This window comes from Sinohyriopsis cumingii, chromosome 15, assembly GCF_028554795.1.
Source record: "Sinohyriopsis cumingii isolate HCF-2022 chromosome 15, ASM2855479v2, whole genome shotgun sequence".
Lineage (NCBI taxonomy): Eukaryota > Metazoa > Mollusca > Bivalvia > Unionida > Unionidae > Sinohyriopsis > Sinohyriopsis cumingii.
The window spans coordinates 26985705-27004378 of record NC_142975.1 but is presented as its reverse complement, the minus strand read 5'-3'; the positions used below and the strand labels follow the sequence as shown (position 1 = coordinate 27004378).

At 35.0% G+C, this 18674-nt stretch overlaps 1 protein-coding gene across 2 annotated transcripts in view; it reads left to right on the top strand.

Moving 5' to 3' along the window:
- LOC149781450 (DIS3-like exonuclease 2) overlaps positions 1 to 18674 on the top strand; it is a 166553-nt gene that overhangs the window by 135903 nt on the left and 11976 nt on the right. For both annotated transcript variants that reach the window (XM_089935532.1, XM_089935533.1), the window contains exons 22-23: positions 5302 to 5449; positions 16528 to 16658. In XM_089935532.1, coding sequence (XP_089791658.1) covers positions 5302 to 5449; positions 16528 to 16658 — 279 coding nt within the window. The remainder of the gene's footprint in view (positions 1 to 5301; positions 5450 to 16527; positions 16659 to 18674) is intronic.

Sequence of the window (18674 nt, the reverse complement as noted above, 5' to 3'; positions counted from 1 at the left end):
TTGACTTTGTTGAAATGTTGTGTTTAAAGTTCATTTGTTGTATGATATTTATGGTCAGATATTGGAAATTGATGAATGGATATATCTGTTTACCCTTCCATCAAAAGAAAGTCCATGTGACCTACATTTTATAGGTTAAGTATTTCTTAGCTTATGACTGCTTAGATTCTTCAGCTATTTACAACCTAGAGGGCCCATTCTGATCAGTGCAGCTGGAAGTAGGAATACATATTTTTATCATTGGTAAACATTGCAAATTAATGACTATATATTGTGATAGATTAACCCTCATTAAGTTAACTATACATTGTATTGGTAAATGCATACTGGAATTACATGAGATTACATGTTCTATCAGATTACATGCTGCATGCATGGCATGTGAGGTAACCCTTATTAAGTTAACGATACATTGTATTGGTGAATGCAAATTGGAATTACATGAGATTACATGTTCTATGAGATTACGTGCTGCATGCATGGCATGTGAGGTATCAGATGTAGTGACTGTTACCCAGTAAAATCTGGCTTCTCAGGGTACACAATAATAATAGTGAAGCAGATTTTAAAAAACCAAGTGTTTAATAAAATAAAATGAAGACAAAAACACAATTATTCTGATTATTACACACTTTATTCCACCACATGTTATCATAGAAAATAATGTACCGTATATTCTCACATATAAGCCCATTCGCATATAAGCCGACCCCCAAACTGAACAGGTATAAACACTAAAAAGTGCATGACCTGCATATAAGCCAACCTACAACTCTGAGACATCTCAAGATGCATGAGGTAAGTTCTAATTGCATTTATTTAGGCAAACTTATATTAAAAAAATTACATGTATACTTATCTCAGGGTTGGCATGCATGATTATTAAAAAGAAATGGTATAAACTTGTTATGTAGTACTCCTCAAGTAATATATTTAGTTTCTTTTTGTTTCTGCCGAATTTTGATTAGTGTATAATTTGATCAAACAATGACAAGAATTTAACAATCGCGAGTTGCTGTAACACTACCTCTCCCTTTTGATTTGATTATTGTTTGTTTATGCATTATTGCATTGGACATTTTATATCAGTGCACCAGTAATTATGTTTTTACTCTGCTTTGAAATTGTAGATACCTAACTTGTTAAAATGTAATCCCAGTATGACAACACAACAAAAAAACAATATGGTTCGATTCAACCCTCGCAATTAGGCTACAGAACGTATTTACGTAATGGTGCATGTACATTGTAGATTTGATTATGCACTGAATTAAGTACATCCCTTGGAGTCGAATCATGGGCACCATTGTGATAAACTTTAATGATATCTCCAAAATACAATAATAAAGTTTCAGAAATAATGCTTCGAAATTTCTGCTAATACCATAAAAGCTGAGTTGTAGTTTCCTTTGATGTAAGCGACCTTACACCATACCTGTCAACTTTTACGCCGGAAGAAAAACAAAACTCCCAATTTTTGGGGTCGCTCCACACCTACCTCCTGATTTCATAATATTTTCCGATTTGTTCAGAGAACTCCCAGTTATTACATAATGTCTTTGATTTTCAATTCTTTTAAACAAGAAAAGTCCTACATATTCTATTGTATCACCATTGAATTTATTGTTGTGACAAAATAATTACTTTACTATAAAAAATTAGCTTCTTCACTAAATAGTATGTTAAGTTTAAACATTAATCACGTAAATTAATGATCTTTTTACCTCTACAATAATACAAAAACAATAAAATAAACCAGACAAAAAACAAAAAAACCACAACAATAAAATTGTCCACGATTAATTTTAATCCCAAGAATGATCACTATGAGTGCTGTAACTCCATATGCTATAGCGTCATTCCCGCAAAAAAAAACCTTACAGGAGTGATCACCTGGCATTTTTATACCTTATATACCATATTACCATTAAATTAAAAGAAGAAATAAAAATACATACCATGCAGCAAATGTGTCCTCAAAAAACTAATTTAGAATACATGTTTTATAATAAACAATTCTAAATGCTTTATGAGTTGACAATAAGGGAATAAGGCTGGATATACAAAGAGGGGAAAATAGTTGCCACATGTATGGTACCATGAGGCTGGCTATTTTGGTACCTTCAGTTCAACAAAATTGGGAATCCTTTGTTTGCCAATCAGTTGCTGGTGCTTGCATAACACACAATAGTGTAGAACATGGTTTCTTTGAATTACGATGGTGGGCCAGTTGTTTTCACAGAATAGTTGCATGGATAAGGATTAACTTTTAATTAATCGTGCTGAATTTCTTGCTTGTTTATTTAAGACTTCTCTTTAGCTATTGTGCAGTTTGACCACAGATGACCAGAGTATGAAAATAGGGCACGTCACAGGGAGAAACAGCGAGTCTTTTTGCGAATTTCACGCATATTGGACCAGGAAGATCGATCAGTATTTAGTGAAAACAAGCCTTTAAAAATGCCACGGAAAACCTCCTGATTTTAGGTCAGAATCTCTATTTTTTAAAATTCATTCTCCCTACTTGGGCTTTTGAAAAGTTCATAGGTATGCCTTACACCCTGTTTTACAAAACTACGGTAATCATGCTAATATTATGGAATAAAAGGTAGTTACACATCAATGTACTGGTATAGTTACCGGTCAAAATTCCCTATTATCACAAGCCAGTTTCAGGGTTTTAATGATTAACTGGCCTGTACTGCTGTCACAAAACAAAAGACAAATTCGATGACTATCAGCATAGGAGATGCCGAAACATCAAGCTTTCCATTGTGTGGAAAGTTATGTTTGTTCAGCTAAAACACTAAACTAAGATTTATTGATGTTGATCTTAGTCGATCTATATGAGAATTTTAGCCATTATTATTACCACTCTTCATGAACATATAAATTATGATGGTTATGTGCCTTGTGCAACAAAAAGTGGGTAACTTTTTTAAAATATTACCTAAATTTGTAGAATCGCTTCTATCATTGAAAATATGTAACTCATGAGCACGTGATTCAATGTAAATGAAAGACCTATTAAGGACTAGCTGAAATGTTATCTGGAAGAATGCGATTTGGTTGAAACAATGAATACAGCAAAATCTGCATCTATGTTTGGGAATAAGGATTTAAGTAACACTATGCACACTTTGTACTGTGTAAGTACTGTACATTATAGTTCAGCTTGGTCTCCCTGGTAAACTCAACCGGCCTGCAAATTATGAAGTCTGTATTTACCTTTATTTAACTTCGTGTTGGGGAAATCAGAAAATACGCACATGCAAAATAATAACAAAATCAGTCATAGTACTTATAACAGTTTAATAATTGTCGGGTCACTGAAAGTTACATTTTTTTTTACATGCCTGTGTTGTAAGACATGGAAAAAAATTTTGTTTCATGTCCCAGGATTTACAGCAATTAAAGTAGTCAACAAAAAGACCTAAAAACTGTGAGGTTTAGACATTGCCTGCGGATAAGCCGACCCCCCCCCCCTCCAGGCCTTTATTTTGTCCTAAATTATTCCACTTATATGCGAGTATATACAGTACTTTTTTTATTTTATGTATTGTATGCCCTATGTATGAATGTATGTATGTATGTATGTATGTATGTATCTTTGTACGTATGTAATATATGTATGTATGTATGTTTTTATATGTGTATGTGGTTTGATGTCATGTCAGCACAGTACTGGTCATGTAGTCTCAATTAAAACTTTTAAAAATGTAATCATAAAAAGCTCTGATGAACAACAGCTAGAAAAGGGACAAGCTTTCATTGTCAGGATCACTTGATGATGAATTTATTTTCTCTATATCACTAAATGTTTACAATGGCCATTGGAGACTACTAAAAGGTTCACAGAGGTGAGCTGTGTAATTATTGATTAAATTAGACTGGTTATATACCTACCATAAGGTTGAGCACATTATGTTATGTCCATCTGACCATTTGGTAATAGTTTTGTTCTTGCACAATAACTCAAGTTCTGCACCATCTAGAGTTACCAAACTTTGTACATGGTTTGTACTGGAGTACAGAAGGAGCCTGTTGGATTTGGAGTCAAAAGGTCAGAAATCATGGTCACTGTGACACAAAGAAGAATAATGGTTTCTTTAAAAAGATTCAAGTTCTCAACCAAGTACATTCACCAAAGTTTGTGAATAATTTGCACATTTTGTAAGAAAGAGGCCTGTTTATTTTGGGGATCAATGGTCAAATTTTACAGTCACTTACTAATAGTATAAAAATTCATTTGCATAAATTGCAACTTACCTTTAAGAATGAATGTCCACGCTTGCACTGGCTGAATATTTCTACAAAAACGAAGGATCCAATGATTACATTGAACACACAAATGTAATTAAAGTTAAACTCCATGAATAACAACATTACAGATTTAAAAAATATTATTTATCTTTATATTATTGTTAAGTGTCATGTAGGCAAAGAAATAATAATATATAAAGAAACTATTGTCATTATTATTATTTTTATTATTATTGAAATATTACTGATTTTAAAAAAGTTTAAATGTTCTGGTTTTCCTATTTGTGTATGCTAAGCATGATCATAAGCATTGTTTTGTCAATTTTGGTCCATATTGGCTATCATGGAATGAAATTCAAAGCTTAACCTTGTAAGGACATGGACATCACTGTTGGCATATGACCTATAATCATCAAACAGCAGATGATACTCTGGGCATATTTCATAATCAAAGCCAATGCAGGTATAGTAAGTTCGACAGGAGTTTTGTATATGATGGTGAACAGAATTGCATGCATTTACATAAAGTGATGTTCATTGTTTTTCAGTGTGGACTTACGTACAAATGTTTAATTTTGGATGAAATTGTGCTAGGACATATATGCATCTTTACTGGCGACAGCTTTACATCTGTAAACAACAGCTAGATGGCATTTGTTAAGAATTAATCGGGGAATCTTGTTTGCCATGATAACATAGAGTCAGTGATAATACAATGTTGGAATATACATTGCTAGATGTGGCCTTCGAATTGACCTAATTTAATCAGCAATTATTTCAGAGGTTTTATGAATATTGCGTTGGAGCAATTGTTTCAACCATGTGATGCCTTTTTAGAATGCAAAGTATTTCAGTACAGGTTGTTTGTACCTATGCATGCCCAACTATTACCTACAAAGAGGACTCTTAAACAAGAGCAGATAAATAATGTGTCATTGTGTTGTTATTAGCCAGTATGGACCTTATTTAATGCACAATTATTTCATGGACTTTGTAAGTATTGCATAGGAACAATTCAACTATTTTATACCTTTTCAGAATGCAAAGTATTTCTGTGCGGGTTGTTTGGATGATGAGAACCTGTACCGTCACTATGCCCTTAATGTACCATTGTATACACACTTCACCAGCCCCATCAGGCGTTACCCAGACATCCTTGTACACAGACTTTTAGCTGCAGCTCTAGGTAAGGATAGACTATTGTTACACTTAACATTTTGCTAGTCCAGAAATCGAACGAAGATCAGTTTGTTGTGAAACATTTTAATTTGCAGATTAATATCCTGGCAGATATTTTTGAGTAGCGGATAAAGCCAGAAATTATTGTAAGAAGGATTTACCACTAACAAGTGGTTTTAATCTGTTGTCATGTCTAATGGTGTAGTATGAGTGTTATTGTATCCTTCAGTTACCTTTCATAAGATGTAAAACCATTTTTTGATTCTGTTTTGAGTCAAATACAAAGAATATACTAGTAACAAGTGATTTAAACCAGTCACTTTGTATCTTTGTATGTATACTTTTGTTTATTAATCACATGTATATATATTCTAAATAATTGTTGTTTGAAAGTCACAGAGTGCATATCTTAGCATGGCTCCAGGTTCATGACACAGTGTTATTTGAAAGTCTTGGAGCTTATATCTTAGAATGGCTCCAGGTTCACAACACAGTGTTTTTTGAAAGTCTCAGAGTGCATATCTTAGCATGGCTCAAGGCTCACGACAGTGTTATTTGAAAGTCTCAGAGTGCATATCTTAGCATGGCTCCTAGTTTATGACACAGTGTTATTTGAAAGTCTTTGAGTGCATATCTTAGCATGGCTCCTAGCTCATGACACAGTGTTATTTGAAAGTCTTTGAGTGCATATCTTAGCATGGCTCCTAGCTCATGACACAGTGTTATTTGAAAGTCTTGGAGTGCATATCTTATCATGGCTCCAGGTTCATGACAGTGTTGTATATAACCTTTGTCCTTTTCTTCTCTTGTTAATGATAATATGCTATATATACCTCTCCCTTAACTCGTGCACAACGGGGTTCACAAACATAGACTGCACTATAAGCGAGGCGCAAGTTACTGAGGGACCTCCAAAAATATAAAAAAATCGCTTTGACGTCGTGAAAACTGGGGGCAGGGGGTGGCATTAGGGAACAGGGCTGTTTAATGACTGAATGTTCATTTTACAATCACGTCAGTAATAATTTTTAATAATGTGCTTTTTCTAATGAAGTTGTTCATTATTCTGTTTAAATAACATTTATTTTCAAAATGTCCAACATATGGAAGATCGTTCCAACGGGTTTCAACAACCATCACATGTATGCGAAAAATCTGTGTATTACGTCACTGCTTTTTGTTTTCTTGATGAGTCTGGTTCCTGTACTGGTGTTTAATATTATCCTGTCAAATTGGGAGTACATATACATAGAGCAGGGAACTAGACTAACTGTTTATATACCACCAAACAAGATTCCTTTTTTTAAAAACATGCAACATTTATTTCCTGAGACAATCGTATATGTTGAAACTCAATTTTCCTATTGTTCAATTAGTACAATATTGATGTCGTGGTTTCATTGGAAGTAATAATGAAATTTCTTATCATCCTTGAGGATATCTCTAAGTATCTGTGAAATTAAGCTTTTTATTTTACAAAGTATTCATTTCACTTGGCTGTCTTGTTATCTTTGATCACAGGTATGGAAGAGTCGGTTAATTTAAGGTAGTTTATGTTACATACACAATAACAGTGTTCAAGTGATCAAATGAAGTGAGTTCACCCTACATACGACCATTGCCACTAGATTTTAAGTTTGTAGGATTTTCGTGCCTTTTAACTTTTCTTTTATTACACCTTGTTTTTTATATTTAAAAAGACATAATTAACGTGATAATACCAAGGAGGCCAGCTTTTAATTCAGTGCAACAATACAACAAATACCACAAGTCAGTTATTAAAACACGGTCGGCACTTAAATAGGTTCTCATAGAAATGCTCGCAGACATAGATGCTACGGTAGATTCAGACCTGCCAGCTCATGATTTTGCCATAAGTCTTACGAAAATTACCCTTAAAATACAGCTAAATGGTGGTTGGTGAAAAATCTTGATGATTGGTTCATCCGTGTTTTAATTGGATCCAGGTTTCAGCTTAGAATTAGCGAAATTCGTCAGGAAAGCAGACTAACTTTACAGCAGCACCCCAGATGCTTTAAGCTGCACCTGTTTGTTCATGAGAGGCATCTGCATGATCAAACTGTTGATTATAGAATTTCTAAAAATGGCGTCCAGAAAGAGATGCATGTTTAAGACAAAAGGGAAAATAAGCTTCTAGAAAAGTGTTAATAATCAACTCAGAAGAATAAAAAGGAGTATTCAGATTCTTGTGAATAAAAGCTAGAAGGGACACAATTATGTTTATTGGATATCACATGCCAATTTGAGTATGTCACGTGGCAGGAGATATGATTGCCGTCGCATGTTAAATGGAAAATAATTTCCAATAATTGTGTCAAGTTGAGAGATAGCAACAAGCCAGTGAGCTGCATAGGGTTTGGAACTAGAGTTTGAGCAACTGTACTAGTGGTAAAAAAAAGTATATGCATACTTTACAAACTTTGCATTTGAACATACTATTTATCGAACCTTTAATTACGTTTTCCAGCTTTACTATAGCAGTTACTGATATTTTGTTACACCTTACTGAAAACTGGTCAATTTTTCGAAAAAAATTCAACTGCCTTACTGAGACAGACTCGACAGGGTTGTCAGGTCTGTAAATTGACACATTTTACGTTTAATTACAAGAGGACACCTTGCATTTATAATGATTACACTTAAAAGGAACTAAAAGATAGAACTCGAACAAAAATTTCAGTTGATAAAAAAAATTATTTAATTTGTATTTATTTATTAAAGTACTGCCTCCACTCAGCGTAAGTGACATTTTCATTGATCAAAATTTCCTTACATATCGTTAATTGTGGTGTACTAGGAATGTTGTTTGGAAAGAAAATGTAAAAAATTGTATGACCTATTATTAAATTTGATATTTCATAGTGTTGATTAAAATTTCCAGGTCCTATTTACCATTTTTGACGATAAAACGAGCAGTACATCAAAGGTTCCATTACCAATTTTGATCGCGACTTTTTTTAATTTCAACAAATAGGGATAAATTTTTGGGGTATTTTCGGGTTTAAAAAATGGGATCCATACCTGACCCCGCATTATAAGCGGGTTCGCGAATTATCAGGGTGCGAGTTTTCGAGGGAGTGGTGTACAGAGTTACAGTCACTGATAACTTATTCATGATTTTGGTCTGAGTTCCCTGATTGAATTCATAGAGAATACTCCTTGGTTGATGTGTGTGTGTGTGATTTTGGAGTTTTAATGTAGCTTTTAAAAAAGTTCAGTCATATCACTACGATGTCTGCAGTGTGACAGTTTATAGTGATGTCTAGCACTGGGGCATCAGCCAGTCCTAACAATAACCTCTTAATGCTGAGCGTCAAGCAAGGCAGCTGTTAGTACCATTTTTGTAAGTCTTTGGTGTGACTCAGCCAGGGATTGAACCCACAACATCCTGTATCCGAGGCGGACAATCTAACCACTTGGCCACCGGAGCAATACCCTTGGTTGATTATTAATCATGTTGAGTAATAACTGATTAAGCATGATTATTGCCTATATGTTAAATTATGTAGATTACTGAGTGGTAGATTTCTTCATGTCAGATTTTGGTTATATGGGTCAGTCCAGAGTTCTTATGCTACTGGAAAATGGAGAAAAGTTGGAAGACATAATATATTTTTTTCCCAACTCAGAAAATCCCATTAATTTTGTAAATATTGATCAAAATTAGGGGAGAAAAGGGGGAATTTTCAGCTGCCACTTGAACGCAGACAGAATATATAATTTGGTCCAAATTGAACTGATTTATGATTTAAATTTATTGATCTTTTACATAGTTTGATCACCAACATTCACTCAAACATTACTACGATGTTCAAGACATGAAGATTTTTGATGCAGTAAATGTGTCTTGTATTTTGCTGTGTATATTTAATTTGGATTGTTTGTTGGTTAGTTTTTTATTGTGTTTTTTTTTCTTTCTTCATTATATGCTATGGAAAATTGTATGTTGGACTTGACCTTGTCCAAAATCAAGTTCATTTTCTACTTGACCTGAATCATTGATTTTTTTTTTTTAAATTCTGTAAACACCTAATACATAGCAAATAGTTTCCTATGAGAATGGGTTAACTTATTAGGATTATTATCTTGGCCTGAGTCAAGGACATTGTGTTTACCACATCTCATATTCTAATTACAACTAAGATTTTTTTTGTAAACATTTAAGAACCTTCATTTATCCATTACATATACCATGTACATCACCCATTGATCAGGAACCTTTGTGCATTATCCTCACCATCTTATTGTGGTTTTTCTTCTTTTTTTGTACCACCATTTGATTGGGAACCACTTTTCATTCATAAATGTAATGATGTATAATATATCCTTTTTTTGTGATGCTGTATTGAGTGCTCATGTTCAGTAAAATCCCAATCAATCAGTCAGGCAGAATGTTTTGAGGTTGTGGAACTCTCAAGTCACTTGAGGAAGACTGTTGTATCGATCATATATGAGCCAGTTTTAACATATTTGTTGATCAAGTGCTCAGGTGATCAGAATGGTCAAGTAAACTGGTTATCCCCATATCAGTATCTTTTCTTTTATAGAAGTTATGAAAACCAGTCAAGCATCTCATTGTGCCATCATGTGAGAGAGTTGCCTGTGATGTGTGATCTCAATAGAAATAAGAGAAAAATAATAAAGATTATATTCTACAGTTCCTCTTTTGGCTTGCAAAATTTGCAAAATTTTATTGTGATATATTTTTGCTTTGTATTTGGTAGTTCACAATGGCAACATGGTGTTAAACATTAACATTAATAGTAACCATTGACACCACTCCCACCCCCAACTTTGCAGTGAATCATACCATCAGAACTTGGTAAACATGTGCAAATCTATTTGCAGAGGCAGTTTTCAATGCTCTGGTGTACTTGATAATGACTATTAAATAAACAGTTCATAGTAGGATTACATTGATTGGGGCACCAACCAGATGTAAGTGGACTTTAAAACAAAAATTCAATTTGCCTTTTTACAAAAAGGTATATTATAATTTTATGAAGGCTTTGTGTCAGAATGTAAGACAACCCTTTTCCTAATAATGTTCTTTGTACCAACATACAGTTATGCTGAGATAATGTTCACATTTTCATTCACACCAACATACAGTTAGGCTGAGATAATGTTCACATTTTCATTCACACCAACATACAGTTAGGCTGAGATAAAGTTCATTTTCATTCATACCAACATACAGTTAGGCTGATATAAAGTTCATTTTCATTCACACCATCATACAGTTAGGCTGAGATAAAGTTCATTTTCATTCACACCAACATACAGTTAGGCTGAGATAAAGTTCATTTTCATTCACACCAACATACAGTTAGGCTGAGATAAAGTTCATTTTCATTCACACCATCATACAGTTAGGCTGAGATAATGTTCACATTTTCATTATGTACAATTCAATTAAGTTACATGCAACTTTACAGGATTTTAGTAAATATATTTGTTTATAAGTGATACATCATCTGAGTACATGGTCATATGTCTAATTATGATGTTTGGGACAGCTTTTGATTTTAAAAATGCATATTGTTGAAGCTAATTTTTTTTTAAATTTCATTCAGTGACATCATAAAAGTGAAACATGACAAAATTCATTTTACACAGGAAAATTGCTGGAAAAGATTGGAATTTTTTGTTTAAATTAAGTGGGGATACCCTGTTAATCTCTTGTAGATTACTGATATAAACTTATAAAGACAGATTTCAACCAGATGTACTAGGTAGATCACTGGATTTCATTTATCCAACCCACTCTTTCTTCCTCCAAACTTCTGACAGGCATATTGTCAGATTGGAAGAAGGACAGTCTTCTATAATAGGAGATGTGATGACTCATCAACAGACTTCTGCTGAAGTTTAAGGTGGAAATGGTGAGATCAATACAACTCTCCATCAGAAGCGATGAGTATGAGATGGAGATGGTAAGATCAATACAACTCTCCATCAGAAGGGATGATTATGAGATGGAGATGGTGAGATCAATACAACTCTTCATCAGATGGGATGAGGATGAGATGGAGATGGTGAGATCAATACAACTCTTCATCAGATGGGGTGATTATGAGATGGAGATGGTGAGATCAATACAACCCTCCATCATTACAGATGAGTATGAGATGGAGATGGTGAGATCAATACAACTCTCCATCATTAGAGATGAGTATGAGATGGAGATGGTGAGATCAATACAACTCACCATCATTAGGGATGAGATGGAGATGGTGAGATCAATACAACTCTATTATTAGGGATGAGTATGAGATGGAGATGGTGAGATCAATACAACTCTCCATCATTAGGGATGAGTATGAGATGAAGATGGTGAGATCAATACAACTCACCATCATTAGGGATGAGATGGAGATGGTGATATCAATACAACTCTTCATCAGAAGGGATGAGTATGAGATGGAGATAGAGATGGTGAGATCAGTACAACTCTCCATCAGAAGGGATGAATACGAGATGGAGGTGGTGAGATCAATACAACTCTTCATAAGAAGGGGTGATTATGAGATGGAGATGGTGAGATCAATACAACTCTCCATCATTAGAGATGAGTATGAGATGGAGATGGTGAGATCAATACAACTCTCCATCAGAAGGGTTGAGTATGCCATGAGTCTTGATCTGACAGATACATACTTTCACAACCTTGTCCATATGGCATCACAGAAATGTCTTCATTTTAAGATAGATGCTTTCACAACCTTGTCCATATGGCATCACAGGAATGTCTTCATTTTGAGATACATACTTTCACAAACTTGTCCATATGGCATCACAGAAATGTCTTCATTTTGACAGATACATGCTTTCACAACCTTGTCCATATGGCATCACAGAAATGTCTTATTTTGACAGATACATGCTTTCACAAACTTGTCCATATGGCATCACAGAAATATCTTCATTTTGCTTACCTGGACAAGATTTATCAGTTTCAGGGTCTTCCATTATTTGAAAACATCAGTCGATGGGTCTTTAACAAAATCATGGATTTGTGTATTCACCCAGTTCACATCAATTTTATCTGCAGTGTACTTTGATAACATTCAGAAACATATGTTAAGTTATATTCTTCTCAGGAACAATCTCTTATCCCTTTAGAATCATCTTCATTTTCTTGTGAAATTGGAAAAGTCCAACATTCATTCATCCCAGTGTTTTGTCCTCTTGGGTATGGAGTTTATCAACAGTCACAATCTAATATGGCTCCCTCATATTTCTGTAATACAGATGATTGAACATGTCGAGTCTTTTTCCAACAGGACTTGGATTTCAGTGAGAGAGTTCTTATAACTCCTCAGATTGTTCAATGTGGCAGTAAACTTGGTCCTGCTGATCCATCTTTTATGCACCCTAAATAGATGACCTTGCTGGATCAATGGTGCCCACATTCCAGCCAACTCGCTCACAAGTTTAGGATCACAAATAAAGTATGATAATTCCTGGGTCAGTGTTGCAACTCCATTTGGCTCACAACATAAATTCCTCTGGAGAAGTTCCATTCAGAAGTGACAGTATGTATGGTTGGAAAGTCCACCTGTTGCCAGGCTTCAATACAGTCAGCAGCACATGGCAGTCAGGAAACTACCTCACCACATGAGCCTTCTCAAAATGAAGGATGTCATCAGTGCCTTTCATTTTTGGAAGGATTGTTTCTATTGGAAACAGAGCTGATTATGCTGGAAAACTCTAGAGGTGACCTTTCTCCTCAAATGGGGGGGTGGGGGGTGACCCAGATCACCAAACCTGTACATTCTGGTTTGGCAGTTTCTATATTGGTAAGACCAATTCCATATGAACATAAAGGTCAAGCATATTCCCAGCAGACTCAGCTCCCTCTCTGACATTCTATACAGAATGGGTCAAGTCATTCATATGGAAAGATTCCTCCATCAATCAATTTGTCATCAGATTTGCACATTTTGGTGGTGGTGGGGGCGTTAAATGATCAATCTTATTGCAAGGTAGAATCTCATGTTGCTCACCTTTGTCACCCCAGCTCTGGACCTAGAGGCTCAGGCCATGGACATGCTGTAAATCAGTCAGGAAGGGCTGTAGGCCTCCCTCTAAGATGGGAGAAGCCCTGTGTCAACAATTTACCTGATCTAGCAAACAACCAGTTGTAAGTTTTCCATCATCAGACCACATTCTGTTTCATACCTGGCTCTTGTCAGGACAGTCATGTGAGAGAAAGAATTTAGACTTCAGTTGTGGAGAGAATATTGCAAGCAAAAAGGCCCTCCAATATGAAGACTTTTCAAGGAAAGTGGAGTGTTTTTTTACAGCTTGTGCCAAGTCAAGTTACTTTTTACCACTCAATGGGCCAACATTTTTCTCAGGCTCCACAAGAAGAAAAAGTTGGTCCCAATTTCCCATAAAAAAACTACCACTCCAAGCTTTATGACACATTCTGGCATCTTGGCAGAAGAAATATCAGTCAGGAAATATGTCTATCAGACCTACCAGCTAACTTTTATTTGACTTGACCAAAATCCCTCAACTTGATTCCAAAATGGAACTTCTCCAGGATTTTAAATGGCTCACTTCAGATAAATTTCATCCTTTAACCCAAACCTCACTAAAGCTTCTATCTTACAAAACATGTTTCCTTATAGCCTTAGCTTCATCATGTGGAATGATTGAGTTCAAACCTTTCAGTTGACCCAAACTATCTTTAGTTCCAATTGGAATTTGATGCAATCTGGTTTTGAGACCAAAACTAGGTTGCCATAAATGGGCAATAAGAGAATCATCATATGCTCTCTCTTTTTAGTACACATACATACTTAGAACAACAGCCATTCAAGACCCTGTCTATACCCTAAAGCAATATTTGAAGAGCACAGAGGCAAGATGTGGCAGACAAGTCTTTCTTCCTGTAAAAGCCAGGAAGCTGGATATAACCTTTCAATCTCTATCATTGTGGCAGAAATGGGTTATATGCTCAGCATACCCTAAATCATAGTGATCTCACTCAGCACAGCTTTTGAATGTAACCTTTTGATCTGAGACATAATAGATGACCAGCAGACCGAGTTAAAGCCAACACAGCTTTTGAATGTAACCTTTTGATCTGAGACATAATAGATGACCAGCAGACCGAGTTAAAGCCAACACAGCTTTTGAATGTAACCTTTTGATATGAGACATAATAGATGACCAGCAGACCGAGTTAAAGCCAACACAGCTTTTGAATGTAACCTTTTGATCTGAGACATAATAGATGACCAGCAGACCTAGTTAAAGCCAACACAGCTTTTGAATGTAACCTTTTGATCTGAGACATAATAGATGACCAACAGACCGAGTTAAAGCCAACACAGCTTTTGAATGTAACCTTTTGATCTGAGACATAATAGATGACCAGCAGACCGAGTTACAGGCAACACAGCTTTTGAATGTAATCTTTTGATCTGAGACATAATAGATGACCAACAGACCGAGTTAAAGCCAACACAGCTTTTGAATGTAACCTTTTGATCTGAGACATAATAGATGACCAGCAGACCGAGTTAAAGGCAACACAGCTTTTGAATGTAATCTTTTGATCTGAGACATAATAGATGACCAACAGACCGAGTTAAAGCCAACACAGCTTTTGAATGTAACCTTTTGATCTGAGACATAATAGATGACCAACAGACTGAGTTAAAGCCAACACAGCTTTTGAATGTAACCTTTTGATCTGAGACATAATAGATGACCAGCAGACCAAGTTAAAGGCAACACAGCTTTTGAATGTAACCTTTTGATCTGAGACATAATAGATGACCAACAGACCGAGTTAAAGCCAACACAGCTTTTGAATGTAACCTTTTGATCTGAGACATAATAGATGACCAGCAGACCGAGTTAAAGCCAATACAGCTTTTGAATTTAACCTTTTGATCTGAGACATAATAGATGACCAGCAGACCGAGTTAAAGCCAACACAGCTTTTGAATGTAACCTTTTGATCTGAGACATAATAGATGACCAGCAGACCCAAGTTGAAGCCAACACAGCTTTTGAATGTAACCTTTTGATCTGAGACATAATAGATGACCAGCAGACCCAAGTTGAAGCCAACACAGCTTTTGAATGTAACCTTTTGATCTGAGACATAATAGATGACCAGCAGACCCAAGTTGAAGCCAACACAGCTTTTGAATGTAACCTTTTGATCTGAGACATAATAGATGACCAGCAGACCGAGTTAAAACCAACACAGCTTCTTGGCTTTTCTGGAGTATCCAGTGAAATTTTGTCAGTAAGAAGAATTCAGTACTCATCATATTAACCTGTTATATAGGGGTCACAGATCACATGATAGGCTGTGTTACCTTCAGGTTTAGGAAAGCAGGTTATCATTCGCATAGAAAATCCAAGTATTTATTCCCCTAAAAGATAACCAAGGTAGAGGTTAGATGCTCAGTATTCACTCGTCCTATTACCTAATCTCTTAATATTAATGTGGTTGAGGAATGTATTTGAATGAGAAAGTGAATTTTTCTGTAAAGACTTGGAGAATACTTACCTTATCACATTACTAAACCCTCCAAGCCACCCTGCCATGTGAGCATTTTTGTTGGTATTTCACTCAGTTAAAAACTAGTGACACCTGGTGGCAGCAAGTGGAGGTAATGGGCTAGATTCATTGTCCTTTGTCTATATGATGTTAACAGAAAAGATGAATTTTCATCTTTTAGTAGGACTATAATTGGGAGGTAGCAGGCTTATATCCTAGCATTAATGTGATTTGGTAAGTAATCTTGGAGAAACATAATTTACCAAATTATTTGCTGTGTAGATTACTGTTATGAGCCAAATGAGACACCTGATTTTATCCAGAAGTATTTTGACCACAGTTGCGTAGATTACTTTCTTGTGGGATACTGTCATAAACCAAACAAGACACCTGATTTCATTTGGAAGCAATCAGAGAACTGTTGAATATATTACTTTCTTGTACATTATTATCATGAGCCAATTAAACAATAATGTCACCTGATACCATCCTGAAGCAATCAGACCACTGTTGTATAGATTACTTTCTCGTAGATTACTGTCATGAGCCAAACAAGACAGCTGAGTTCATCCAGAAGCAGGCAGATCACTGCAATGACAGGAAGCAGGCATCCAAACGTGTTCAAGATCTCAGCTCAGAGCTTTACTTTGCAGTTTTTGTAAAGGTAAGACAGATTAGAAAATTTTAAATTGTGTATCTTATTCATTTAACCACATCATTTATTAATTAGTTGAAATGTGTCCTTATTTCTGCTCAGAATACATAGATATCTTCTCTATTATTGCCTTGATTTTTGAGTTGTTGAGATTGTCCTGAGCTAAGCTGCACAGAAAAAATATATGAATAAGTTTTCTGGTTACTGGTTTCCTTATATGTATTAGTAGAGGTTTTTTTTAATTATAGATTGTTAACCAGACTTAAGTACATGTGTTACAAACTGCCACTGTAATAAGGTAGTGATCAAAATTTATATTTTGATTAGCAATTCTATCTTTTAAGGATATAATCAACATTGTTCATTTGCTTGTTTGTTTATAGCAATTCTATCTTGTAAGGATGTAATCATGGACACACATTAGTCAGCAGTTCATTTTGTTTGCATAGCAATTCTATCTTGTAAGGATGTAATCATGGACACACATTAGTCAGCAGTTCATTTTGTTTGCATAGCAATTCTATCTTGTAAGGATGTAATCATGGACACACATTAGTCAGCAGTTCATTTTGTTTGCATAGCAATTCTATCTTGTAAGGATGTAATCATGGACACACATTAGTCAGCAGTTCATTTCGTTTGCATAGCAATTCTATCTTTTAAGGATATAATCAACATTGTTCATTTGCTTGTTTGTTTATAGCTATTCTATCTTGTAAGGATGTAATCACGGACACACATTTTTCAGCAGTTCATTTTGCTTGTAAAGCAATTCTATCTTGTAAGGATGTAATCACGGACACACATTTTTCAGCAGTTCATTTTGCTTGTAAAGCAATTCTATCTTGTAAAGATTTAATCATGGACACACATTAGTCAGCAGTTTATTTTGCTTGTAAAGCTATTCTATCTTGTAAGGATGTAATCATGGACACACATTAGTCAGCAGTTCATTTTGTTTGTTTATAGCAATTCTATCTTGTTAGGATGTAATCATGGACACACATTAGTCAGCAGTTTATTTTGCTTATAAAGCTATTCTATCTTGTAAGGATGTAATCGTGGACATGCATGCATTAGTCAGCAGTTCATTTTGTTTGTTTATAGCAATTCTATCTTGTTAGGATGTAATCATGGACACACATTAGTCAGCAATTCATTTTGTTTGTATAGCAATTCTGTCTTGTAAGGATGTAATCATGGACATGCATGCATTAGTCAGCAGTTCATTTTGTTTATTTATAGCAATTCTATCTTGTTATGATGTAATCATGGACACACATTAGTCAGCAGTTCATTTTGTTTGTTTATAGCAGTTCTGTCTTGTAAGGATCTAATCATGGACATTCATTAGTCAGCAGTTTATTTTCCTTGTTTATGTGATGTGAAGATACCTACAATGCCAGTGTTATATAAGAGGTCTTCTAACTTTTATAGTTTTCACTGTAGCCCATTTTACAGTAGCCTGTCAGGTACTGTAGCCCATTTTACAGTAGCCTGTCAGGTACTATAGCCCATTTTACACTAGCCTGTCAGGTACTGTTGACCCTTTTATGGTAGCCTGCCAGGTACTGCAGTATATATATCATTTCTTTGTAGAAGTACAATACATAATAATAAGGGTGAATTAGGTCTATACCTTTTTTGTCTTAATAAGTTATGTGTATTTTCTGGAACAGTTAGTTTTGTAATTATTATAAAGGTTCATTTTCTTTGGTTTTTTTTTAATCATTGATCGTATTCATGAAACCTGTATACAATGCGGAAAGTATTATTGTCATAAATATTTTGATCTTTCACCTTAGTGTGCATGTTACATTTTTGGGGTAATTGAGCTGATTCATGCATTATTCATGTTATAAGTGACTTAGAGTTTAGCTTTTGGCTCTGAAATAAATTTATTGAGCAAGTTTTATCAAATCTTACTTTAAAATTTATGGATAGGATAATTTGTTACCTTAATCATTAATTAACTTTGTAGTTTATTCACTAATAGCCAACTTGTAAACTTAAAAAGCTGTAAAT